The sequence below is a fragment of the Ceratotherium simum genome, chromosome 16 (genome assembly GCF_057802395.1).
Source record: "Ceratotherium simum simum isolate JZ-2026a chromosome 16, ASM5780239v1, whole genome shotgun sequence".
NCBI classification, from domain to species: Eukaryota; Metazoa; Chordata; class Mammalia; order Perissodactyla; family Rhinocerotidae; genus Ceratotherium; species Ceratotherium simum.
In genome coordinates, this window is record NC_141915.1 from 19,253,269 (window position 1) to 19,279,658 (window position 26,390).

Sequence of the window (26,390 nt, forward strand, 5' to 3'; positions counted from 1 at the left end):
TGTCCTTAATCCTCCAACAGGGGGAACTGGGGTTGCAGGGCAACTGAGTGCAATTGGACTTAAAACCCAGCAAGAACACAGTCAGGTGGTGAACAGAAAAACAAGAACTATGTCCACAGCAGCGAGCTGACCAAGCTATACTCACTGTAAGCACGGCTCTGTACCACTGGTGTGTAACACAATTTTATTAGAAATTAGTGTTTGTTTCCATCACCTATGCTGAGCAACAAAGAATTGCAGTTACATGATAAAGAAGTTCTCTCATGTCAGGACCTGTGTCATCCTTCAGGCAGATCTTGATCAGATAACAAATTGAATAAAACCAAATACTGGTAGGTGTGGTTAAGAGCAGTTTTCTCAGAAACTGACAAGAAGATTTGACCTTCATCCACACTTTTTGTTTACTTTCCCCTGGGCTGCTTGGAGTTGAAAATTTCACACCGCCAAGAACTGCTTTCCGAATAGGGCTGGAAAACTCAAAGAAAATTCCTCAAACCCTTATGCCATGAAGTCTGATCAAAGAACCTAAGATTACTTCAATGAGTTCAATGTTAGTATTTTTCTTAAGACCAAGGAGATAAGTGCCCAGAGTTCCAGACTATTGTGCTTTCTCAGGAAGAAAGACTAGTCACCACTGAGACAGCTGAGGATCTGAATGTCAAAGCAGTAAAGAGAGGCTACAGGGGCTGGGGAGGTCAAAGGACAAACATTAAAACACCCCAGTGGGGAGCTGGGACTTTGAGTGTTAAAGGGCTTCAGGAGAGCAGCTGTGGGCTGGCCCAGTGGTGTAGCAGTTAAGTTTGCAAACTCTGCTTCTGGTGGCCCAGGGTTCGCAGGTTCGGATCCTGGGCACAGACCTACACACCACTTACCAAGCCACGCTGTGGCAGGCATCCCATATAAAGTAGAGGAAGATGGGCACGGATGTTAGCCCAGGGCCAATCTTCCTCAGCAAAAAAAACAAAAAAAAAAAAGGAGGATTGGCAACAGGTGAACAGGTGTTAGCTCAGGGATAATCTTCCTCACACACAAAAAAAGAAAAAAAAAGGAGAGCAGCTGAGGAAATAGGCCTCAGGCAGAAGTATTCTAGTCTCTGTGAGAAAGCCACAAAGCCAAAGCTGGAATCTGGCCAAAGAAACAGATTTTTCTTCATCTTGTTACTCCAGTGAGGGCTGGAAGAACTGTTCCTAGCTGCTCACCAGGGGGCCTCACCTGAAAGTTTTTGTATGTTCAAGACTGCAACAAGTATGAAATGCCTGATTAGAGTCACATTTCCCTTGCCCCATCATGTCATTTCAGGTCCTTCTGAGTGTCTGCTAACCCTGGCCTGGCATTTGCCTATGCTCTATGGGGTCAGCCAGGAGCAGCCACTTAGCTATATAGTAAGAGTAGTCAAGAGAGATGAACTTGATAACCTGTGTCCCTTCCCGAATGAGTGTGTACTGCTGAGTGGCCATGCTGCTTTGTTAGGCTAGCTGAACAGCTCCCGCCCAAATGGCATTCCTTTGGAAAAGAATTCAGATAAGCGGCTTCTCAAATGCCAAGCCAAACAGAAGGTAATGAAAACCAAAGCCCTGAAGAGGAATGCACACCCTTGCCCAAGAGTTGGTGCTTGGCATGCCCATGGTCAAGTTACCCAACAAGAAAGAAGTGAAACCTTTCAAGGGTCTTAGGCTGCTCATGTCATCCTGTGTTCAGACTCACCACTGGCCAGAACCACCATCCCCAGCCAGGACACAAAACCAGTAGCATGGATGGGGGGAGGAGGGATGTATGACCAAGCACATGCCACCTCTGCGCAGGGCTGCTGGGAGTGCAGGGCTCTGCGTTCACTGTCCTCGGCTGATGGGCACGCAAGTGCAGTGCCCATGGGCTCCACAGCCTTCCTGCTGCAGCTCACGCTCCTGGCCCCAAGCAGCTCCTGGCCCCTATGATGGCTCTTTGGCTTTAAGGTAAGGACAGCATGCCTTGGAGCTGAGGGCAAGAGAACCAAAAGTAGAATCACGATAGACCCTAGGAGTCAGTTATGTGACTCCAAGGTGTTGGGGTAAAATGTCCTTTCTCACAGGGGTGTTATTAGGACCACAGGTCCCAACTTACACATCCTTCCTTCCTCAGCGCTCTCTGGGATGGCTGCTGGGCCAGGCTGGCACAGCCAAAGCTGGTCAGTTTTCCTTTTATTGCTTCTTCTATCCCCTCCCTCAGTTTGATTCTGCAGGGAAGAGGGGATCAGGGTCAGAAAGAGACGACGTGGGTCAGGGCTGAATACAAATCTCCTGAATAAAAGTACAAAGTGCTTTAAAGAAACAGATCCCAAAGGCATGGAGAAGGGCCAGGGGTTCTGCCTTACCCAGGGTCTTAGCACACTGAAGGAGTAGCAGAAATACCCAGTTCCCTCATTATTAGACTTAAAACTATTCATTTCCTAGATTATTTTTAAAAAACCAAATCCATCAAGCCTGTGCTTAAACACCTTAGGAAAAAAGGAGCCCCACCTTCTGTAAGAAACTGGGTCTCCACAGCACCAGAAGCCACCTTCCCCACAGAACAAACTCATTCCCCCTGAGCCTCAGCTGAGGCCTAATGGCAGCCCTTCAGAAAAGGAAAGGGGCGATCGGCAAAAGGCCAAGGGGAATGTTCTCAGCGGGAGGTGGGCAGGTCAGTCCATTCACCCAGGGGCAGAAACGGCTCCCTGTCAGGCAGGGAGGGAGACGCTGAGCAAAGGGGCCAGGACTCAGTCAGCCTGAAGTGCTCAGGGAGCGGGGCAAAGGGATGGGGCCCCACTGCTGCTCAGGTGCTTGGACCTCCCTGGCAGGGCCTGTCATGCCTCTGGGTGCTAGAGCAGAGATCCAGCCAGCAGCAGCGTGGGCTGGCCAATGGGGCAGGGTTCCACAGGAGGGGAGACAGGGTGTCCCACGCCCTGAATCCCTGAGGGTCTTGTCAGTCACGATGAGCAGACTGGTGGCCGAGCTGCCGGTCATCATAAGTGCTATAGCGCTTGACATGGATGCGGCGGACACGGTCCCGCAGTTCAAAGGTCTCCTCATCTTCACTGGGGGAAGCCTGGCTGCGGCTACGGCTTGTGGCCTCCAACAAGGAGTTGTCAGGGACTCGGGGGGTCTCATAGAGTAGGACGTTGAGTGTCTCCTCATAGATTCGGGCCTCTGGGAATTCCACCTGGGGCAAGGGGGACAAGAGGACTGAATGAGGTTTCATGCCAGAGAGGGAGCAGCAGGTCAGGGCCCTTGGCCCTGTGCTGGCTCCATAAGGCCTCCTGAACTCTCTTACGACAGATGGCTTTCTATCTCATGAGGGAGGGCAGGTCTCCCTCTGAAGGAGGTATGAGATGCACTCTATGGACATAAGGATGCAGAAGACTAGCACCCTCCCCACACCCCACCCAAGAGCAGACCAATGAACTAATATGCGTAGAGGTTAGGGCCTTGGCTCTGTGGTCAGGCCTAGGTACAAATACAGCTCCACCACTTACTAGCTGTGGGGCCTTGGGCTTAACCTTGCTGTGCCTCAGTTTCCACATGTGTAAAATCATGGTAATATCTACCTCAGAGAGTTGTGAACATTTCATGGAAGACGGAAAGGGATGGCATTCAAGGCATCTGAATTCTAGCCTAACTTGCTGTGTCATCTTGAGCTTCTATTCTCTCATCTGTCAAATAGGCAGAATGGCTCTAGCCCAGCCTGTCTCACAGGTGTGGTGTGAGGGGTCAAAAAGTTCATGAAAGAGAAAGAACTTAGGAAGGTGACAGGTGCTGCTGCCACTTCCACAGTGTAATCAGCCCCGACAGAGACCTGCCCCTGAATCCTGACTCCAATGATATGTGCACACGGGAGCCCCCACTCCCAAAATGACAGGAGGAAGCAGGGCCACCTCCTGTAGCCTTAGACCTTAGACCCTCAGACCACCAAGCTGGAGGCACTTCAGTCGTCTGGGGGCCGAGAAGGTGCTCCGTGAGCTTGGCTGCTTTGAGCCACGCACAGGACCCTCCCCCAGATGAGCTTCCCTTCCAACCCAGCAAAGCCCTGCTGTCTCCATAACACACAGTCACGGGGGCAGCTGCTTTCAGAGGAGGACACCGACTGCTTGCAGCTTGGGAGAACGGGGTTAGCTGAGTGTGCGTGAACTATCACCCATCCAACCCCTCACACGCGACCGGCACTGTGTTGTTACTGCAGAGGCTAAGCTGACTGAGCAGGCACACCCAACCAGCAGGGGCCAGAGGAGAGATCTGAACAGCTGTTTCCACTACACAGCACTGCTTCTAAGAACTGTCTCATTTTCGTAATAGCTCTGTTAAATTCCTATCATTCCTATGTTTGCAAATGAGGAAACTGAGGCCCAGATGGTTTAAATGGCTTATCCAAAGTCAGAAAACTGGCAAATGGTGGAACCAGAATTCAAACCTGAACTGGGCCAACTCCACAGACCTGGTCCTTCCCACCACACCAGACTGTTCCCTCCTGGTCACCAGCCCCTGCTTCTCAGCTGACAGGGACAAACAGTTCCATGCCATTCCCCGAACCCCTTGTATTGGCTTTCGTCCTTGCCCAGCACCATCACGACGAGTGTGGGAAAGACAGACAGCAAAACGTACGCCCTTTTTGTTCCCTGTGGTGAAAGGCTGTCGGGCTGCGCTGGTGAGTGTCTGGGCCCCCCCGCAGAGGGAAGCCCTCCATACCTTGGTCTGCTTCTTTTCCGTGGCGTACACAATGGAGGTGCAGCACACCTCCGCCAGCTTACGGCCCTGGCCGTAGAAGGACCAGCAGCAGATCTCATCGCCGATGACGTCCTTGATGAAGAGCACACGGCCGTTGAAGCGCAGGGAGAGCTTGTCAAACAGCTCGATGTTTTTCAGCAGGTGGTCGTCGGAGTTGCTGAAAAACCCGCGAGGGCCCGCAGGCCTGGGAATGAGGTTCCAGCACAAGGGAGGGTGCTAGCTGGGCTCTCCCCTGCCTTCCCCTCCCCTGCTGAAATAAGGAAAAGTCAAGATGCCAGAGGGGACAGGACAAGAAAGGGTCACGGATCCCCTTCTGGGTTTGGGGGCCTGTGAGGAAAAGGAGGTGAGTTAAGTTAAAGCAGAGAGAACTGAGGGAGGGAGATCTCCTCCTGTTAGGCCGGGAAGGAAGGAGGCTCGCTGCTATCTCAGCAGGATTCCTTCCCTGCTGTAGGGGTGATGCTGGCAATGTGTCTGTCCACAGGGAGTCACCAGGAGGGTTTGGGACTCTTGAGCCTGCAGCCGCCTGCATATACCTAACTTTGGCCTGTCGAGAGGACACGGCGGGGCATGGGGGAAACTGGCCCAGCTATGAAGTACAAAGGCTGGCTTATGAGGAGTCCCAGCCCATTGGCTTCCCAGCATCCCTCCTCCACCCCAGAAGATAATGCTGGGAAAACACCTGGCACGCGGCCTGACATGACACATGTTCGATCTCGTCTCTATCTCAGCCAAGGCCCTGCATCAACCTCCAAATGCCTCTGCCTTCATTTCTTCTCCTCCCTGTTCTTCCCTCCAGAGACCCAGACCCATGCCAATCGTGCCAGGAGTGCAGGGGGCTTCCCTCGGGTCTGCTGCCCACCTTCTGGCTGTTTAGCCCTTTCACCAGCTTCTGCAGCCCTTTCCCAGGCATCGCACCACCCTCCTCCCCAGGACGCCCACCCTACCTGGTGTAGGAATACTTGTTGTTGCTTCTATTGTACAGCAGCTTCACCACGGGCTGTGAGGGAGGAGAGCGTGAGGACCAGGCCAGGGTCAGAACATCCCCTGCCCAGAGCCCTCAGAGGCCCCAGTACCTTGGTGGAGGATTCGATGAGCCTCTCCTCCTCCTTCAGGGATGTGATGATGGGGATGTTGCACACAGGCTGGTAGGAGTCCTTCTTGTCCTGGGTGACACACACAGCCGAGAATCTTTTTGAGATCTTCTGCTTGCCAGGCTTAGCCAGGCTTTCCCCAGGAGCCGTCTGAGCCCCTCTATCACGGCCACCCCCTGCTGGCTGAGGAGGCATCAGACAGAGATCGGGAGGCCCTGGCAATAGAAACTGCCAGCTGGCAAGCAGACCCCCATTCCCAGAAAACCTAAGATCCAGATATCTAGGCATATAAACTAGAAGCAGGGCCTAGTCAGACTGCCTGAGTTCATCACCTTACAAACTGACTGGCTGCCAGCTCACCTGGTCTGGGCACCACCTGGTGTATCTAACTAGGTTTGGACTCATCAACCACAGCTGCCACACAGCCTTCCAGGAACTGGATCTTTGTCTCTCTCAACCTCATCAACCTGCCCCAACTCTGCCTCCGTACCTGCAGGGCAGTTTGGCACATGTTCACCAGCCCCTGAATGAGGTAATATTTTGCTTCAGCCATCAATTCCTTGATTTCTTGCCGGTTTTGAGGGAGGATGATGGTGTCATCTCGGAGGTAATTCAAAATGGTGCCAAAGTGCTTTCCACATCGGTCTATGAGGATCCAGCCTAGGGATTCAGACAGGCCCCAGAGGGTTACTGTTTGCCTCCAGGTACCTCAGAAGCAAGCAAAGGCCACCTGAGGAGCCTGGTGGCAGGTGGCAAGGAGCACATGAGCACAGAGCCCATGGCACAGGCTAACAGAAATGGGAACAGAACCTCTAGCTCCTAGGTCCATGGCTGCTCTTCACTCCTCCTCCTTGAAACCAAGAACTGGCACATGCCTTGGGAGACAACGGGCCCTCCAGGCTCTGTGGAGGCCCACAGGGGTCTAAGCTCAGGAGTGCTCAGGCCCACCTCACAGCAACACAGAACCCATCACGCCCTGCTTGCCTTCTGCCCACTGCCCAGTTGCTACAGGGATGGTTCTTACGAGAATCTAGTCCTATGTGAATATAAAACAAGTATGGATCTTCTGTGGAAAATGCATAAACACACAACATTCTATGTACAATTTCAAAGAATTCCGAAGCTCTACTAAGCACTCCAGGTGAAGGAGTCCTATACCAGGTGAACTGGAAAAATGAATCTAGATTCTAGAACTGTCGGCATTAAGCCCTGCCCTGACGTCACTTCCTCAGGAACTCCTCCCTCCCTCCCCACCCCACTCATTAAGCCCCAATGCCTCACCTTCTTTGTCAGTCAGCACCTCCATGCGCCCGCTGAACATGGCCTTGAGCATGGTGTCGTGCCGGGTGAGCGCCCGCACGGTGGTGTAGTACAGGGAACCGCCCACATTGAGCTGGACGTATTTGTTGCCCAGGCCTCCTCCCTTGAAGCCGCTTAGCTTGGGCTTGGCCCCTGAGGCTGGGCACAGACAGGTATCCCCTGACATCTCCCGCTGCAGGTAGATCACCACACGGCAGGAGGTCGGCTTGGAAGGCTCCACCGTGGTGGAAGGGTCACAAGTGAGTGGCCAGTGGGGGCCAGAGCCTCATGCTCTCAGTGCTATGAGCAGGAGATGGGAGAGAAGACAGAAGTCAGGAGAGGAGAGCCCTCAGTCAGGAGGGGACAGGAGGAGAAACACTGACTATCCAGTCATTCTCTCCTTAATAAGCCCTAGATTCCCTGGCAGAGGCTAAGGCCCTAGGCCTTAAGAAAGACATTCCTGGGGCCGGCCCCGTGGCTTGGCGGTTAAGTGCGCGCGCTCCGCTACTGGCGGCCCAGGTTTGGATCCTGGGCACGCACAGACGCACTGCTTCTCCGGCCATGCTGAGGCCGTGTCCCACATACAGCAACTAGAAGGATGTGCAACTATGACATACAACTGTCTACTGGGGCTTTGGGGGAAAAAAAAGGAGGACGATTGGCAACAGATGTTAGCTCAGAGCTGGTCTTCCTCAGCAAAAAGAGGAGGATTGGCATGGATGTTAGCTCAGGGCTGATCTTCCTCACAAAAAAAAAAGAAAGAAAGAAAGAAAGACACTCCTGCTGTTATTTATGGAACCAGGAATCAGGTTTGGGAGCACAGTCTCACAGAGCCAGGAACTGGTCACCTCACCAGCCTCCCTGAGACCCAGCTCAGCTCTGGACGGCAAGGAGGACAAGCAAACCCTTGGAGCTGGTCAGAGATGGCTTGAGGAACAGACTGGGCAGAACAGAAGTCCCCACCCTGGGGATCCACCAGTCAGATTCCAGTTATTTTCTTCTCAAGGTTCCCAGGATCCAAGACTTCCAGCCAAACATACTGGGAATCCAGCCAGCCTAGGAGTTTCCCAGGAGCCCGAGTGACAGGATGCACTTCCTTTCTAAAGATTCCAGGCTCAGGAGCAGCCTGCACCAGTTCTTACTTGGAGCACCACCCGGAGTCTGGCTTCAGGAAGGCAAGTAAAAGCAGCTTCAGGAGAGCATGGAATGAGCCAGGTTGGAGGGAGTCGGCCAGTGTTCCTGGCAGGGGCTACTCTGGCTCCAGCCGGGGTTTCCTGACCTTCCTCTTTCTTGGCATCAGCCCTGTCCTAAGTTCCTGAAATTGTCACCATTTTCCAGGACAGAACAACTACAGGATGGCTATTTTTGCTTCTTTTTCCTGAGAGGCGGCCCAGCCCTATCTCTTCCTCTCTTCCCTCCCAACAAGAATGGGGAGAAAGGGCTAGAAAAAAACAGATGATAAATCTAAAAACAGTTAAGTGATCTGGAAAGTGAAACACTGATAGGAGTTCAGAGGAGGGAGGGCAAGGAAAGCAGAGGAGAGCAAAGCCAGGTCACCCCTCATGATTTAGATGCTATATGCTTTGGTTTTCTAAAGAATCACTAAAATTCATTCACTGAAAAAAAAATAATAGCAAACATTCTTCGCATGTTTACTATGTTCCAGGCACTATTCTAGGCATTTAATATATATTAGCTCATTTAATTCATTCAGCAATAAAACAATATTGAGTGCCTACTATGTTAAGCAGTAGCAATAGACAGATGAAAAGATACCGTCTTCGCCTTCAAGGAGTTCAAAGAAGCATCATAATGTAAACAAGAATAAAAATACTAAGAGTTAGCATTGATTGTGCCACTGCTCCATGCAAGGCACTGGGGATACAGAAAAGAACAAACAAGTTATGGCCCCATGGAGCTTACATTCTAGTGGGAGGATACAGACAACAAGAAAATGAATAAATAAGCAGGCAATTCCAGAAGGTGAGGAATGTAATAAAGATAATAAAACAGAGATAAGAGAGTGACTGGTGAGAAGCACTAATTCAGACAGGGGGCCAGGGAAAGCCTCTTTGGGAAGCTGACATTCCAGCTGAGGTCTGAAAGAGCATTCCAGATAGATGGAAGAGTAAGGGCAAAGTTCCTCAGTTAGACACAAGGTTTAGCAACAGAAACAAGGCCAAGATGGCTGGTGCATAGAAAGAAGGGGGATGTTGGCTTGATTTCAAGTCAAGGAAGGCAGGGGCCAGATCATATTAGAGAGTGGATTTTATACTAATTGCAATGGGAATCGATTGGAGGGTTTTAAGCAGGGGAGTGATATGACCTGAGTTATTTACATTTTGAAAAAAATCACTCTGGCTGCTGCGTAGAGAATGAATTGTAAGGGTGCAAGAGAGCAAGTGGGCTTGTCCAGGAGACTCTCATTTGCCTTCAAGATGGAGTATGGATGAGCTGAGCCCTCACCAGCAGACTGCCCAATCAGTAAGTAACGGTGAGTGGTATGAGATCACCTTACCTTCCTCCGCCCACCCCAAGGGAATAAATCCATTCTTCAACAGGTTTTAGCAAGTTACCTACGTATTCTGTGTCTAGCCCCAATTTCCCCAGGATCAAAGAAAGTACACATACATATTCTACCAAAGCAAAGGAGCTCAAAGGCTAGGCGGTTGCCAACGGAGGTAGACAAATCCAGAGCTAATCTATTCCTTTCTTACAAAGCAATTGCTTTGAGCCCATGGATGACGTCAGCTCAGATTCCGCCCAGGCCAATGGGCTCCAGGAATCCTGTGGCAGGTGACGCCCCAGAAAGTAATTCCAGTGAGAATGAAGTTTCCATTGATAGCCTCAGCGCTCTTCCTTCCGGACTTTGTGTGTGGATATTTGGGGATGCCAGGGGCTAGGGGCGTATCCGCGTCTCACTCAGCGAAGCTAAAGGGAACCCAAGCAGAATAAAGGGCAGACAACCACAGCTGTGGAAGAAGGTGGGGTCCTAAAGAAAGGACCCAGAAATCCGTCACACACGGAGGATGGCGGAGGCGGGGGAGTGGGGCCAATCTGGTCTAGAGAGGGCGGATCTAGCAGAAATGCTAGGTGTAAATTTTCGGCTTCATCCCAAGGGTCTGGGGAGATTTAGCGAGACCCAACCCACGGGAAATTTGCCCAGTGTCGAGTCTTCCCCAGCCCGTACCCCACCTCACTACCGAGAAACCGGGATCGGTTCTGACACCCACTCCCAGGGGAGGATTTGAGCTCTCCATCTCCCCTACGCCGTCCCACGCCTTTTCCCCAGCACCGGGTGGGGGTCTCTTTGCTCCAGTCCGCGGCCAGTCCATCCCTTCCCCTAGGGCATCGGCAGACCCGACTCTCACCGTCCCCGGGGGTGCCTCTCCTCTCAGCTGGATTGCAAGCCGACACCGTGCCGCCCCCAGACTGTGGCCGCCTGCCCGCCAGCAATCCCAGCGTGTGAGCTCACATCCTCCGCCCGCGAACTCCACCCCGAGCCGTTGCCCAGCCCCGCCGATCTGGGAGCACCGCACGCTGAGGCCGGGGATGCCTAACACCCAATCAGGGAGGAGGGAGGAGCCCCTGAGAGTATTCCGCTGTGAGCGCACAGCTACTTCCGGAGGCCTTTCCGGCGCAAAGGCCTCTGGATCTTGTAGGCAGCCGTCCTTCCTCTTAGACCTCCGTTTTCCCGCAGGCTCTGCGGGTTGGGCTGCGGTAAGTGCTTCCGGTGTTAGGTAGTGACGTCATGGGTAAACAGGTCCTGTAGCCGTGGCAGCGGCTGAGGCGGGCGGGTAAGGTACCGGCTGCCGCTGACCGGAGAGAGAAGCTGCCCGCCGACGTCAGCCTGGGGCGCGGCGCGCCGCGGTACCCGGTGGGCAGGTAGGCCGTGACTCCGGGTCCGGGGACGCGGGCGGACCCGGGGCGAGGTGAACCTGACGGGCCCGCGCCCTGAGGAAAGGCAGTCCCAGGCCGAAGGAAACGTGGGAATTCCGCTCGCTCTCTGGGAGCGGTTTCTCGCCTAGCTTGGGCCTCGAGCTTGACGCGTTGAGGCTCGGAACGATCTTATGAGGACACTGCGGCCCAGATAAGTTCAAGGAGTTTACGTAGTAAAGCCGGTTCCATCACCCAGGCTTTCCTAACTTTCCCCTAGTGCCCTCTCCCCACACCGCATGGATGGAGCAGGCTCGTGTGGCCTAGCGTGGATCGGGGAGAGTCCGGGGGCGGAGAGGGCGACACCGCCCTCGTCTTCGGGGAGCCCAGTCCTGCCTTGTGCCCAGTGTTCCTCAGATGCTCAGACACGCGCGTGTGGTGGGAGTTGGGAGTGAATCCGATAGTCGGCTGCGAGCCCTCTCCCTGCGCTCCTTCTCCGGTCTTACCCATCTCATTCAACTGTCCTCTCCAGCCGTACAGTTGGCTCAAGCCAGATGCGTGGGAATATTGCCTGACTCTCCTTTACTCATTTCCAAACCGCTACGTTCAATCAATCCTTTACTAAGTCCTATCAACTCGACTTACAAAACATCTCACCTCAGAACACTTTTCTTCAGCTCCAATCTTTGGTTACTGTAATGGGCTCCTTTGTTTTCACAGTCAGCCATTCCACAAACATTTACTGAGTGCCACATCTAGCAGGCACCATGCTAGATGCCAGGGTTACAGTGATGAAGAAGGTAGGTGTAGCCCTACCTTGTTCCTTCCAATCCATTCTCCATTGTGGGTCAGAGTGAGCTCTCTAAAAGGCAGATCTTGTTATAAGATCTGTTGAGAATCCACTGGCTGCCCATTACCCTTATGAGAAAGTCCAAGTTCATTACTGCAGCTTTCAGAGCCTTCCGTGATCCAGCTATAGCCTCCCCATCTAGCCTCATCCTATTCCACACTCCCCTTTGCTCACTGGGTTTCAGTCACACCAGCCTTTCAGTTCGCAGAATGCATTAAATTTCTTATAGCTTCAGGATCTTCACACTTGCTTTTCCTTCTGCCAGGAATGCCTCCTCCCCGCTTCCGTTGACAAACTTTTGGCCATCCTTTAGGTCTCAGCTGAAGTGTCACTTTTTCAGAAGGGTTTTGTTGACACCCCCCCCATATGAATTCTATCCTCATGCTACAGCTTCACATAGTGTTACACCCCAAGTGGAGGTCTTCTGCACGCCGCAAGACATGCCAATAGTCAAGAGGCAAGGAGGTAGGAGAGAAAGGACTATTTATTACAGCTTGCTAGCAAGGGGGAAGATGGCTGACTAATGCCCAAAAGAACCATCTTCAGGGGGCACAAAATCTTACAGCAGTTATATAGGCCCGTGGGGTATAGGGGAGGGGGTTAGGAATGTCGACCTTCTGGTGTTACAGACTGGGAGTCGCCACACCAGATCTTTCAGTTTCATTGATGATGGCTCTCAGCATAGACTCTCTGTTCGGGGGTCATCACATTCCTAAGGAACTCAAAAGCACAAAGTTATCCTCTTATTGCAGCGGGGAGGTACATACACAAGCAGGGGTTGTAAAATCTACAGAGCCGTTAGATCTCCTGGAGGGTGCAGATCCAGCTGGGTTAGTTAGTCAGAGGTCATTCAAAGTTACAGTAGGGTTTCTTTTCTACAGTATGGCTTCCCTTATGTCAACCTTGTGTTGAGCTGGTATCAAAAGCACCATGTGCTTTTCCTCATACTATTATCACAGTTTGTGATTATTTGTTTGCTGTCTGTCCAGAAGTCAGGAACTAAAGCAATAAGGCATTTTCTTCACTACTCTTATCACCAGAGCAGGGACTCGGTAGATATTTCTGAATAAATGCATACTCGCAGGGGAGCGAGTGGAAGTTGAAGGTTAATTGAAGCTTTCTAGAGCAGCAGGTCTGATTAATCACCTGGTAGGTGTTAAATGCTTAGATTATATGTGTAAATATAACAGATCAAGCAGGAAGACAGATCTTTTTAAAAAGCCTGATTATAAGAAAGCTCTGGATGATTAAAATGTTTCAAAAGGAAGATGCTAGCCTACTTACTTCAGTGGATTCCAGTGAGGCCAAAGGCCCTGGGCCACAGTCATGCACAGACAGCCTATAGACATGCATTAGTTGGCCCACACGGTGTTGGATGTGTTTTTTTCCTTCCTTTAAAAATCAGATTTCATATATAAATCTGGATTTCTGATCCTCTTGAAAATCAGTTCTGGCAACAGTGGGACTTAATTCTTTTTTAACCATTGCTCCTATGGTACACCTGCTCTGGGCAGTGACTTCCAGAATCACCTGTATCAGAAGTGAACTCCTCTAAGGAAGCTGGAAGGGAAACAGGTGAGGCTGGGAGAGGTGGGAGAAAGGGAAGGGCTAGCTCAAGGCCAGGTGGTGGTAGCCTTTGGAATTTTTTTTTTTTAAGCCAGAATGAGGGTGAGTTGTCAGTGTTTCCTTCCCAGAGTTGAGGCATCCTTTGGAACAGGAATGCAAGGTGGCCTGGGAAGGGAGAGGATATCTCTGCTGGTTCTCCTGCCTACAGAAGAAGCCCCTAAACTCCTTAGCTTGGCACACAGGGTCTTTCTGCTCTGGCCCCAACCGACCTTTCCAGCTCCATCCTTTGTCCTGTCGTCTTCTAGGCAGGATAGGCCCTTTCAGTGACTTCAGGCTCTTGTTCATGCTGTTTTCTCGGCTTGGAATGCCTTTCTCGGGCCTCCTTGCTTGATATGTTCTTGCTGATACTTCATTCTTTTTTGTTTTCTGCTAGAAAGAGACTGACCCAACTCTGGGTCCCAGTTCAGGCACGTGTACAGTGTCCTGTCGCATACATTTTGGTAATAGTTACTCCTGGCTTATTTTTTTAACTTTAATTTTTAATTCACTGAGATTTTCCCTTTTACTTGCTTTTTGTGTTGTTCCAGTATTGTATTTGAAAAGCTTTTTCGTGTCCTTTTGGGTACATAACTGAGGGTAAATAAATATGCTTATGGCTCACAACTTAGTTCATATGTCACTGCCTCATCCCAAGTTAACTGCTCTGTTCTCCTCCAGCGCTTGAGTGATATTTCTGCAAAAGCACTTAACACAGTGTGATTTTTCAGTTTACGTGTCTGTCTTCCTCCAGCTAAACTCTGTGCTCCTCCAGGGCAGGCACCATGGTGCACTCATCTTTGTACCCCAGCATCTAGCAGTGTTGGCATGTAGTAGGCACTCAAGAAATGTGTGTTGAATGAACGATGCCTGTGACAAGCAACCGGACTTTATTCTTTCCTGACCCTTGCTCCTATGACACATCTCCTCCTGGCTGCCACTGTCACCCTTCAGAGCAGAACTTCTCTCCTCTAGGGAAGCTGGAAGGGAAACAGGTGAGGCTCAGAGAGGTGGAGGCAGAGGGAAGGGGGAGCCTTTGGAACATCTGAGCTTTTGGCATTGGTGTCTGGGGGCAGGAGTGGGGCTGGGCTGGAAGCAGGCATTTCCTTGGGTGGCGGGGAAGTGATTGGGGATTGGGGCTGGTTTCTTTTCAGCTATGGCCAAGGACATCCTGGGTGAAGCAGGGCTGCACTTTGATGAGCTGAACAAGCTGCGGGTGTTGGACCCAGAGGTTACCCAGCAGACCATAGAGCTCAAGGAAGAGTGCAAGGACTTTGTGGACAGTGAGTGTCATTTGGGGAGACATGGTGCCACTCAGCTTTGAGCTGTTCCAACTGTGCCGCAGCCCCGCCCCCACCTGCAGCTCTTGGCCCTGGCACAATGGAGCTGCTGGCTCCCAGGAGGTTGAGCCTGACCTTTATGAATTCCCATGTGCCACCCACCTTGTCTCCCCACCCTCTTCTTATGCCCTCATGGAGTCCCACACAGAGCACCAGTCAAAACATACACTGGAATGTGGAGAGGAGGGTGCTTTTTTAGATATGCCATCTTTGATTTTTTTGCTCTCAGAAACCTTAAACTTCATGGGGACAGAACCATGGCTTGGGAGTGGGAAAGAGAGTTATACACTCACGATTTGATTTGTTGGGAGGAATATTGTTCTCAGTGGAAGGCTTGCCATTATTTGGAGTGAAAGTTGATTAACTGGTGCTCCTAGAAGCAGCTCAACAGACTCGATGAAGTCACTTTTTTGAGCTAGAGATATCCAGGACACGTCCTGTCCCAGTAGTCAAGCAAGCCCAATGGCAGTGAATACAGAGCAGATCTAGCTAGAGCAGGGATTTGTGAGCCTTCTGGGGACTCTGTAGGCTATGGAGAGAGCTTGACTGGTAAAAGGTAGCGTGAGTTCTGTTGCCAGTTTTCTGATTGCTGTGTGCATTTTGTCCCACCTCTCTGGGCCTTAGTTTACCCCTCAGGAAAGTGGGGTTCCACCACATCCAAGGACATTGAAAAAATTGAATGGGAGATTAGGCACTTAAATGCTTTGAGCTCTTTATTAGCTCTGGTCACAGGTGGAAAGCCCCCACCCCAGCATTAACTGAAATCTAGCGTCTTCTCTGTGGCTCGTCAAGAGGCAGCATCCATGTCCTGAGGCAGTCCTTTCATAAACATGGCCCTCTGTGCTTCCTGTTATTCCTGAGAAAGCAGGATGGGGTCCATCCAGAGGATGGGCCCACAGGAGCCTTCACAGCTCGAGGTAACAGCAGCTGGCTGGCTCAGTGGGGACTCAAGGTCCAAGTCTGCCTCAGTCCAGCTCTGGCCACCTGGCCCCCCTTCTCTAGGTCCAGCCCAAGGGTGGCAGACTTGAGGCCAGCAGGCACCAAACTGGTCAGAAATTAGAAGGGGCAGTTAGCCCTGCCCTCTCACTGCAAGGGAACGCTGAGGGAGAGTGATGATGCTGAGAAAAGAAAACATTTTGTTTTTTGTTCTTTCCCCAAAAGAAATTGGCCAGTTTCAGAAAATAGTTGGTGGTTTAATTGAGCTTGTTGACCAACTTGCAAAAGAAGCAGAAAATGAGAAGATGAAGGTAAGATCAGCATGTCTTTTATCTAAATCTTGGCCTGGGACCGTGGTTCACTAGCTTCTCATCCTTCTGCCCTCTTGTGGGTTTTTTTTTTTTTTTTGCTGGGGGTGGGGTCGGGATTCTTTTATTTAATTAAAACAAGATTTTAAATAACAAATCCTATACAAATATAGACTCACTGTTGTACAACTGAAACTAATATAATGTTGTATGTCAATTATACCTCAATAAAAAACAAATTCTCGTCCAGTTAACCTAATAAATACTTACACGCCAGTCCACTTTGTCATTATTTCCTTTAAAATTCACATCATCACTGAGATCAGCGGTTTTATCCTCATTTATAAGTGAAGAAATGAAGGTGTGCAGATGACTTGGCAAAGGACACAAGGCTACATGGCCACCAAATGGGCCACTGAACACCTGTGTGCCAGACTCTGGGGACGCTCCTAGATGTGCCTCAGAGCTGTGGTCTAGTTCTCATCAGGCATTTTGGGATCATGAGCTTAATCCTTGTTCAGATTTCCTCCAGAAGCTCTGGGGCTTGGCCATCTTTTCCCCACTGGCACTTAGATAGCCCCCAAGTGGCCCTTCCCCAGGTGAGGACTTAATGCTGAAGACGGATTTAATGAAGCCATGACCTTCTTTGGCAATACTATTTTTCTAGGCCATTGGTGCTCGGAACTTGCTCAAATCCATAGCCAAGCAGAGAGAAGCCCAACAGCAGCAACTCCAGGCACTAATAGCAGAAAAGAAAATGCAGCTCGAAAGGTAAGAAGTTATGACGTAAAGCAAGTCCTTTACTCAACTGCAATTCTTTTTCCTTCTTGAATGGTCACCTCTTGTCCTTATTCATCATTGTTCTCCCAGAAGTGTCTCACTTGTCATCCTTACTTGAAGATTTTAAAAATAAAGCAAAATTAAAATTACATTTGATGGGAAGGAAATAGAAATTGGGTTAACATCAAACAAGCTCTAGGAGTGTGAGAGCACGAACGCTCAGGGAGTGTCCACAAAGTTGGCTGGCTCTCTGAAAGGAAGACTCTCAGGGCTGGGGACTTCCCCTGGGGTGTTTCCTTTTACTTTCTTCCTTCTTGCCTTCACTAACTTCTTCATTCTGAACTCACACCGTTTCTTCAAATCATCTAACTCATCTGTATTCTCTAGAAGAATTAAGTCCATGGTTTATTTCATCCATTTTTAGGGCTTGTAACAATTTTGTTTTTCAGGTATCGGGTTGAATATGAAGCTTTGTGTAAAGTAGAAGCAGAACAAAATGAATTTATTGACCAATTTATTTTTCAGAAATGAGATGAAAATTTCATTTTATAGCAGGAGGGCAAAAAAAAAACCAAAACACCTCTGTCCCATTCCAGTGACTTGACTAATGACCCAAGTATGTCGTGAGATGGTGTGTAGGGAATGCAGCATCTCTGAAGGCAATAAAACCAACCTGGGGAGCGTGTTTCAGATGTCAGTGCATATCTGCTGGCGAACACCCAGTGGCTGTGGTGGTCCAGGTTCTCACCTCGTGCATTCTCAGTCTGAACTGAGCAGTCTGTAAACTTTGATCCTTTTTTTTGTAAATTCACAAAGCTTTGGAAGGAAAAGCAATAAATTATTGTTTTCAAATGGCTTCATCTACCTCTTTTCCTGGTGCCCTTGAAGTGTACATATAACCCCTTGTAAGAGACCCCTGGACTCGCGAGCCCCTAGCCCACAAAACCAACCAGACAGTGGTCAGCAACTACTTTTATTTGGATCAGGATCAGACACATGGGTCAGACGATACTCCCAACAATCAGACCAGTGTGGCTTGTGAGCAAAACAGGCAAAAAGAGGGAACTAACCGGGACTAGTTTCTACTATTTTCCCTGTGTGTTCACAGGTCTTTTTGGGGGGTTGGCCTTGAGTACGAATTTAGAGAAAGCTAATAGAGCACCAGGCACTAACATGAAGAGACCCTGTATGTACACACTGGACATGTCATGCCCAGCTGCCCCCCCACCCCCTTCAACTGAGAACAAGATGGGAAGGAATGACTAAACCATTAGGAAGGATGAAGTTCTCCAGTAGGAAGCACACCTTCAGATCAGGTTTGAGACACCAGACCTCAGAGTAAAGGAACTTATGTCAGGTTGTCTATAAAAATATAGGACAAGGTTTGGAAAGAGGATAAAAAGGGCGACTTTAAAAAATCTCTTCTCCTGGGCCAACCTGTTTAGGACAGAAACAAAACACCTTCCAGTTTAACCTGTTTCTGACTGAGGGTCACGCCAGGCCTGAGCATTAAAGAAAACTAAGTTTAAATCTCTTGCAGAATTTTTTTCCCCCCAGGGATGGGGGCAAGAAAACATGATATAGTTTTTAATGAATATTAAGGTGGCATAATTTCAAACTTAAAAATGGCCTGAAACATCTCAGTATTCATTTTGCTGATTAGTGATATGCTGTGGAGAATCATGAGTCTCTATACATTTAGTCACATGTATAATGTGGGTCAAGTGACTCATGCACATGCCATGCAGGCCATGTTTCTTGGAAGTTTATCCAGTTTCTGGTCTGGTCCTGCTTTTAGTAATCCTGCAATGAACTTGGGCACACAGTGAGGTACTTGGCACCACTTCCCTATCACCTAGCTGTACCCCTCTGCCCATCCTCAGGTGATTGGTCTGTTTGTGCCAGTGTGCTTGGAAGGTGAAGGTTTGACGTGGCTCCCCGGGTGTCTTGATCTTGGGTGTTGCTGCTAGCGTGTTTCATGTTACTGAAGACATGGGTTCTGAACAGTTTTCCCTGTACTGGGTCCAACAGGAAACTGCCCTGTGGGCACCTCACCCTTGGGCCAGTGGTTATTTCTCTCATTTTTTCTTTCTTTTCTCCTCATATTTGTATTGGGGGCTCCACAACATGAAAAGCAGAATCAGAAGAGGGATGAAAAAGTAGGGGGCATAGACAGATATGAGGGTTAGTCGTTCATGGAAAGTCTCAGGGCCTTGTCCTTTGAAAACACTGGCTTTGGAGAAATCCTCAAAGAGAAATGTGGAGAGTATTGGGATTAGAGTTGTCATGGTGTGAACTGAATAGATGATCGCAGGGGTGCGGATCCACTTGCGGCCTCCTGAAGTTGTCAGGGGAAGAGAAAGAGATAAGCATTAGGTCTGTTCATGACTCCAGGATGCCCACAACATTCACCTTGTCTCTGCCTGCTCCTTTCAGCTGAATCATTCTACCTCCTTTTCCAAGTAGAGACAAATGGAAAACCGGATGTTATAACACGCAAACTTATGTGACAGCTGGGGCCCTAGTGAACTACCTGCCAAAGAACAAGGGTGAGGGTCAGAATTCAATTCACAAAACTCTAGGGTAGGAAAACGGCCATTAGTTAAATTTGTTTGGTGTAAGCTACAAGTCGGGGGTGCCTGCCAGTGGCATCTGTTTGTTAAGTAGTTATACAGAAGTGAGAAGATCAACAGATTCTGGCAGGAGATGGATTTGGGGGTTCCAGTACGAAATAAGCTGTACAAGCTTAGTTAACCACGCACACTGGTCTGGCCACCTTTATGAAAGCATTGGTCATATGGGGACACCATAAGAATAATTTTTAAATGAGAAGTTAAGCCCTTTAGGGATCAGCTTGATGTTACTGCTGATAAGCCAGTATGATACTACCCAAAGCAGAAAAATAAAAGCCAACAATAAAAGAAAAAAATTCCATGGGGGGAAAAACAATAAAAAGGAACAAATTCAACCTTTAAGTAGCCTCAGGTGTCATGTGTATGAGAGATTTCCAGTTGACTGAGGCAGTCATGCTGCCCAGCTGACCACAGACATTAGCCAGAGCCACATTAACGTCCCTTTAGAAGATCTATCCTGGCCATTCCCACAAGATCCTATATCACCCTCACACAAACTACAGGGACCACTCCCCTCTCCCTTGGAGATACTTTCCCAAAAGATTTCTGGGACCTGATTTCAGAGCAGAAATGGGATTTCCCCCGCCATTTACCAACCTTTGAAGAAGGCGTACGTTGCAATGGGAAAGAAAGGCAGCTGCAATACAAGCTCGCAAAACAGGAAGGACTTATACCACACTGGGGGGTCCTGTAGCAGAGGGTCTTTGAACTCCTTAGTATACCACTGCAGCATGTTTCTCAGCTGGGAAAAGATAAAGATCACGATGAATACAGCCACCTGGCAGGACAGGCTCAGCAGCTCCAACCCATTGCAAGAGTCTTTTATCACCTAGCCCCCTTGGCAGCAGGTGGCACACCCAACTGGCTTCTGTGATGCAGCCTAGGTGGTCATTTAATAAACTCACTAGCTCCACCTCAAATGTGACCTTCTCTGAGAAGCTTTGCTCAGCTCTCCCAGCCCCTCTGTGCTACCCAGCATTTGTTCCTGACTCTGTGATGACACACATCCAGGTGTGGTGCCCACTGGCAAGAGCAACAATATCTGGCACTTAGTAGGCTCCTAATGACACAAACGTGACACATCTGCCAACAATATCATTCTTTATAAACAAAATGACAGATGTGGAAACCATCCTGATGTTTGTCCTTTCACAGCAGCAACTGCACACAGAGCTCCGAGGGCCAGATTTCCTCAACAGAAATGAACGGAATGCCCTTGTCTTTTGTGGGGGGTGGAAGGGAGGTAAATCTAATCTCTGTGAAGATGCACTTTTAGACAATTTAAAAGAAGCTATTTTTTTTGTGTGTGTGTGTGAGGAAGATTAGCTCTGAGCTAACCTCCGTTGCAAATCCTCCTCTTTTTCTCCTGAGGAAGATTGGCCCTGGGCTAACATCTATGCCCATCTTCCTCCACTCTATATGTGGGACGCCTGCCACAGCATGGCTCGACAAGTGGTGTGTAGATCCACGCCCAGGATCCGAACCTGCGAACCCCGAGCCACTAAAGCGGAGCATGCAAACTTAACCACTACACCACTGGGCCGGCCCTAGACAATTTAAATAACCCCCAAATCTCGAGTTCCTCATCGTTCTTTTTTTTTTTTTTTTTTTCTGGTGAGGAAGATTAGCCCTGAGCTAATCTTTTTGCTTGAGGAAGACTGTTGCTGAGCTAACATCTGTGCCAATCTTCCTCTATTTTATATGTGGGTCGCCACCACAGCATGGCTTGATGAGCGGTGTGTAGGTCCAGGCCTGGGATCTGAACCCTTGAACCCCAGGCTGCCAAAGCAGAGCACGAGAACTTAACCACCCACTACACCACTGGGCAGGGCCCCCTCATCATTCTTAATTCCCCTGGTTCTAAAGTTTTTTCTTTTAAGAGACCAGCAGGATGTTTGTAAAACAACAAACTCTGCCCCAAACCACAAACTATATAACTTCTAGGCTACAGCAAGGCTTGAGAGTTAGCAGTCTCGGTCCTAGCTTGGGCCCCACCGTCAGAATTACACTGTCAAATCAAAAGATGCAGATCCACGTTGACATGGCCACAGGCAGAGGAAGGAAGCAGGAGGGCCTGCGGCCGCCCATTTTGTGCTTTTTTCCAGAGCCCAAAGCCTAGGGCTCTCCCCACCATGTGGACCACTGAAGGTCTGTCACATTTAACTTCCTGGAGATGGCGCTGTCTCAACATACCTGCCTTCAAAGCCAAATACATGTCTTGACATTACGATAAATAAAGGCAACTTCCAAAGTAAGAATCTGGCTTACGATGGAAAATACGAAGATATCTTTCCTGTTAATTTTTAATCAAAAGATAAAGGCTCACTATTGTGAAATAGAGGCCTTATTGCTGCGAGTGGGCTTTAAGCAAATATCCAGAAACAAACATTCTGTTAGCATAATATTAATTTCAGAAAGGCTCTGGCTAGATAACCAATTTATCGACCAACTGATCTCTAATTTGTACTTGACTTGAAATTTAAATTCACAGCAATACCCTTAGCTTCCTTCTGAGCACCTGTCGGGATGGTAATGTGGTAGAAATATTCATAAAGTTTAAGTCACTGCACCTCTCCTGGGCTCGAGTTCCTCATCTGTAAAACAAGCAACGTGGACTAAATGTTAAGATTGGTTTTTGTTTTCTAGATTTACTTAAAAAAATGCTGGAGGGAATGACCTGCTTTAAAAGATTCACCACTGAATTTAAAAAGCATTCTGGTTCAAACTTCATTTTCTGTTCAATTTGTATACAATCTCTCAGATCCACCTATTTCATAAATCCAGGCAGCACTGTAATTTCTAAGGGCTGCAGGAGATTAGCAAAATTTGAAATAATCAGCCAGCTCTCTAAATCGATTAGGACCCAACCACCTGCCCAGTCATATAATAGCCACCTGATGCTGGAACGAGGCCCAGACTAAGGGCGGTGGAAGGCAAGGCACAGGCCCCGCGTAGGGAAGGGCACGGGACCTGGGGCAGAGTGCCTGGCACTGGGCAAAACACTTAATCTCACTAAGCTTATTTCCCATTCATAGTACCTACCTCACCATTGGTAATATAAAATGAGTTAATATATATTGTCTTTATTTTATTTATTATTTTTTTTGTGAGGAAGATCGGCCCTGAGCTAACATCTGCCAATCTTCCTTTTTTTTTTTTTTTTTTTTTGCTGAGGAAGACTGGCCCTGGGCTAACATCCATGCCCATCTTCCTCTACTTTATATGGGACGCCGCCACAGCATGGCTTGACAAGCGGTGTGTCGGTGTGCGCCCAGGATCCGAACCGGTGAACCACGGGCCGCCGCAGCGGAGCGCACGCACTTAACCACTTGTGCCACCAGGCCGGCCCCTATATAGTCTTTAGAACAATGGCTAGCACACAGTAAATGTTAAGATTACTTAATTGAATGTAATTAATACATATTTGGAAAGGCTCAAGTTTAATCCTATTAAAATCTCAGCATGCAGCTGGTCATTAAGAGTTATTCTTATTAGGTAAGACCCCAAAAAGGTAATAAAAACGGTTTCCATTTATACCTCACTCACATTTGACTCAACTTACCATTGTTACCATTAAAATATTCACCTGGCCTATGCACATGGATTTCTAAACCGGGAGTTGCTACTGAATAATTTTGCACTTCTCTACTTTAGAATGGAGCGCAGACTGATTTCAGACCTGATGCTCACCCGCTTTTCCTTATTTTAACAGAAGCAATGCTACCCAGCTGCAAATGATACTACTAAATGCTTCCCATTCTCTCCATGTTCTAATCCAAACTAAATTCTGTTTCATAGTAAGAGTTTTCCAAGTGTTGATCTGGTTCAAACCAAGAAAGATATTTAATATGCAAATTTTAGCACAACCATTAGGTGATCTCCACAAGCTTTTTAGTTCTAGGGAAAAATTCCTTCTATTTAGAGAGGAAAAACAGAACAGATGTTAAATTTTGGCTTTTTTTTTTTTCAAAAAAAATCAGAAAATAACTCAAGGCTTTTTTTTTTTCTTGTGGTGAAGAAGACTGGCCCTGAGCTAACATCTATGCCAATCTCCTCTATTTTGTATGTGGGACACCGCCACAGCATGGCTTGACAAACGGTGTGTAAGTCCATGCCTGGGATCCGAACCCGTGAACCCCGGGCCACCAAAGCAGAGTGCACGAACCTAACCACCATGCCACTGAGCCGGCCCCTCAAGGCTTTTATTATTATTATTATTATTTTCCCCATAGAGGAGCAACAAACCATCATTCTCCACCCCAAAACAACAAGAGTGAATAGAGACACAGGCCTTCCAACAGCATCAGCATCACACAGACACACACAGGGCCTGTCCAGACCCTGCCTGCACTGGTCCTTGACCTTTTACAGTAAGTCAACATCAAAGAAACAAAGCTGAGAAAACCTGACCAAGTCAAATATACAAGTTTAAATGGGGTCTTCATGATGTTGGACACATTTTAATTGTATTTTGTGAGTGGTGAGCAAGGACTTGTGGGCGTGGCACATGCAGAAAGGAAAAAGAAATCAATAGCTGTGAAGTCTGAAATGGCACATAATTGCTCAGTAATACGGGACTCATAACATCAGAGATTATAAACAGGCAGCCTGCCTGAATTTTGTTGGCCACACAGACTTTGAAACCCACAGACATGGCTCTCCTTTCTCCAAGGCAACTAATGACTAGTGCAGAGCTGTGCCGACCTGTTTAGAAAGAGTATGTACTACCCTGATCTGTGCAGTAGCCTGGATAATGGCCCCCCCCGCCCCCATATCTGCCTCCTAATCCCTGGAACCTCTGAATGCAACCTTATTTGGCAAAAGAGACTTTGCAGATGTGATTAAGTTAAGGATCTTGAGATGGGGAGATTATCCTGGTTAGCTGGTGGGCCCTAGATGCAATCACAAGTGTCCTTACAAAAGCAGGGCAGAGAGAGACTGGACTATAGAAGATAAGGTAGCAAAGTGATAACAGAAGCAGAGATTGAAGTGATGTGGCCACAAGCCAAGAAACACTGGCAGCCACCAGAAACTGCAAGATTTCTCCCCCAGGACCTTCAGAGGGAACCAGCCCTGCAGGATTCCTTTCGAGCTTCTGACCTCGAGAACCATAAGAAAATAAATCTGTGTTGCTTTAAGCCACTATGTTTTTGGTAATTCATTACAGGAGCAATAGGAAACTAACACACCCTGTGTATGTTTGGGATTGTAATTTAACCCAACTCTCTCTCTCCTACTTGACAGTTGACGTTACAGAGCCCTGACTTGCCCAAGACACTCAAGCAGCTCTTGGAAGAACCAAGTCACTGCAGACTGCAGTCACACAACCTACGCTTTTCCCAAGAAAAGGTAGGTCAGAGGTCTTCCCAGTTATGCTTGGATTTAGAAGGAAATAAAGACTATGGAGTGGGGGTACACTGTTGAACCATGGCTCTTAACCTTTCGGGGAGGGTTAGACCCCTGGAAAAGTTGATGGAAGCTATAAACTCTGCTCCCAGAAAACACAAGGCACACACAATTTTGCAAACACCATGGAGGTTCATGGACCTAAGGTTAAGAACCCCTGCTCTGCAGAGAAAAAGCATTTAAGGAGAAACCGAGGCAAAATCAAATCGTTAGGTAGACAAGTCAGCCTTGCCCATGGTTCTACAGACCGATTGGAGGAGCACAGAACTGAGGACAGGGATTCCATGGAAGGTTACAGGGTCCAGACATGAAAAGACAGCGAAAATGAAACTGTAGCTCTGAAGAAATAAAAAGCATTAAAGTAACGTTTGGGGGTAAAGAATGCTGTCCAACAACCAGGAAATGAGGCTTTTGGCCTCCATTTCCACTCAGGTGATCACTCTTACTCGAACCCAATTAAAATTAGGGCCGATTTGAAAAGGTGTCGTTAATTTACTTCTGAGCTTTTAAAGTTGCTGGATCCTGATCTTGAAGTAATGACGATCTGCCAATGCCCTTTAGAGGGTCTAATTCTACTTGGATTATTTCTTTGGGATTAGACGGTATTTTAAAGCTCTTCCAAAAAACACAACTTTCAAACAAATCCAACACGTGATTTAGACACTGGTTCATCCAGGCTACTTCCCTCAAATACTGACAACTGACCAGAGGTGGGGTGTGGGAGCCTTAAACACACCCAGGGAAGAACTGTCTTTAAAAGGACCAGTGTTGCCCCCAGCAGCTTAGGGGAAGGGTCTGGGATGGGCAAAGAAGGCCTCGAGGAAGACGCAGAATTGAAAGATGAGGAGGAGCCGAAGCAGGACCTAAAGAAGGCGAGAGGGAAGGGGGGCAGAACTGGAACCCTTGGGGGGGTGAGGGCAGAAGAGGGGAGGTCATGGGGACTCCAGGGCACAACCGCAGCGCGCGGAGGGGCCCCAAACTCGGCGACCGGCGGCCAGGACCGACGGCGCCCTCACCTCCAGCGGGTAGAGTTCGCGCGGCAGCACCCCCTGTAGGTCCAGGAACAGGGTGATGGGGACGTGGGAGAGGAAGTAGAGGCCCAGCAGCCACTCCAGGCCGCGCCATGCGCTCAGAGCCCCCATCATCCGTCGGTTGGGTAGGACAAGAGCCCACGGTGCGCTCGCAGGGACTGCCGACGTGGGAAGCTGTTCCGAGCCCGCACGGCGTCCCGGGACCCCCCGCGCCCCGCCCCCTTGAGGGCTACGCTGGCCGCTCCCATTGGCGGGCACACAGAGCGCGGCGCGGGCCGGGGGCGGGACTCACCGCAGGGCGCGTCCATTGGCTCGCCTGAGGGTAGCATGTGGAGAAGGAACCCCGCGGACCGTTTCCATTGGCCGCCGGGAGCGCCGCGTGGGACAGGGGCGGAGCGCTCGCCGGCCGCGTCGGCTGCCGGCGGGAGCCGGAAGCGCAAACGGAGCCGGCAAGCTGCAGGGTCAGGCGCGTGGTGGGGTTCTAGCCGCCGACCACGTGGCA

General features: G+C 49.2%; 3 protein-coding genes across 7 annotated transcripts; 1 reads left to right on the forward strand and 2 right to left on the reverse strand.

The window, feature by feature from the left end:
* Positions 1 to 161: 161 nt before the first annotated feature.
* Positions 162 to 10,652, reverse strand: TNFAIP1 (TNF alpha induced protein 1). Its single transcript, XM_004433392.3, has 7 exons — positions 10,498 to 10,652; positions 7,109 to 7,426; positions 6,318 to 6,487; positions 5,810 to 5,899; positions 5,681 to 5,733; positions 4,698 to 4,893; positions 162 to 3,177 (listed from the first exon to the last, which is right to left on the reverse strand). The coding sequence occupies exons 2-7, from the start codon at positions 7,311 to 7,313 to the stop codon at positions 2,941 to 2,943; spliced, it is 951 nt and encodes a 316-aa protein (XP_004433449.1). The 5' UTR covers positions 7,314 to 7,426; positions 10,498 to 10,652; the 3' UTR covers positions 162 to 2,940.
* A 171-nt stretch (positions 10,653 to 10,823) lies between these two features.
* On the forward strand, positions 10,824 to 17,670 carry IFT20 (intraflagellar transport 20). Of its 5 annotated transcripts, none has more exons than XM_004433393.3 (6): positions 10,886 to 11,011; positions 14,209 to 14,449; positions 14,609 to 14,737; positions 15,956 to 16,041; positions 16,706 to 16,809; positions 17,268 to 17,670. In XM_004433393.3, the coding sequence occupies exons 3-6, from the start codon at positions 14,611 to 14,613 to the stop codon at positions 17,347 to 17,349; spliced, it is 399 nt and encodes a 132-aa protein (XP_004433450.3). In that variant the 5' UTR covers positions 10,886 to 11,011; positions 14,209 to 14,449; positions 14,609 to 14,610; the 3' UTR covers positions 17,350 to 17,670. The 5 variants fall into 5 exon arrangements, with proteins under 5 accessions (XP_087296880.1, XP_087296879.1, XP_004433450.3 ...); XM_087440752.1 differs by having other exon boundaries at positions 10,891 to 11,011; positions 14,230 to 14,449; XM_087440755.1 differs by having other exon boundaries at positions 10,909 to 11,011; positions 14,409 to 14,449.
* A 104-nt stretch (positions 17,671 to 17,774) lies between these two features.
* On the reverse strand, positions 17,775 to 26,077 carry TMEM97 (transmembrane protein 97). The gene is made up of 3 exons (XM_004433394.3): positions 25,874 to 26,077; positions 20,049 to 20,193; positions 17,775 to 19,156 (listed from the first exon to the last, which is right to left on the reverse strand). Exons 1-3 carry the CDS (start codon positions 26,000 to 26,002, stop codon positions 18,897 to 18,899), a joined length of 534 nt encoding a protein of 177 aa, XP_004433451.1. The 5' UTR covers positions 26,003 to 26,077; the 3' UTR covers positions 17,775 to 18,896.
* Between the last annotated feature and the right edge of the window lie 313 nt (positions 26,078 to 26,390).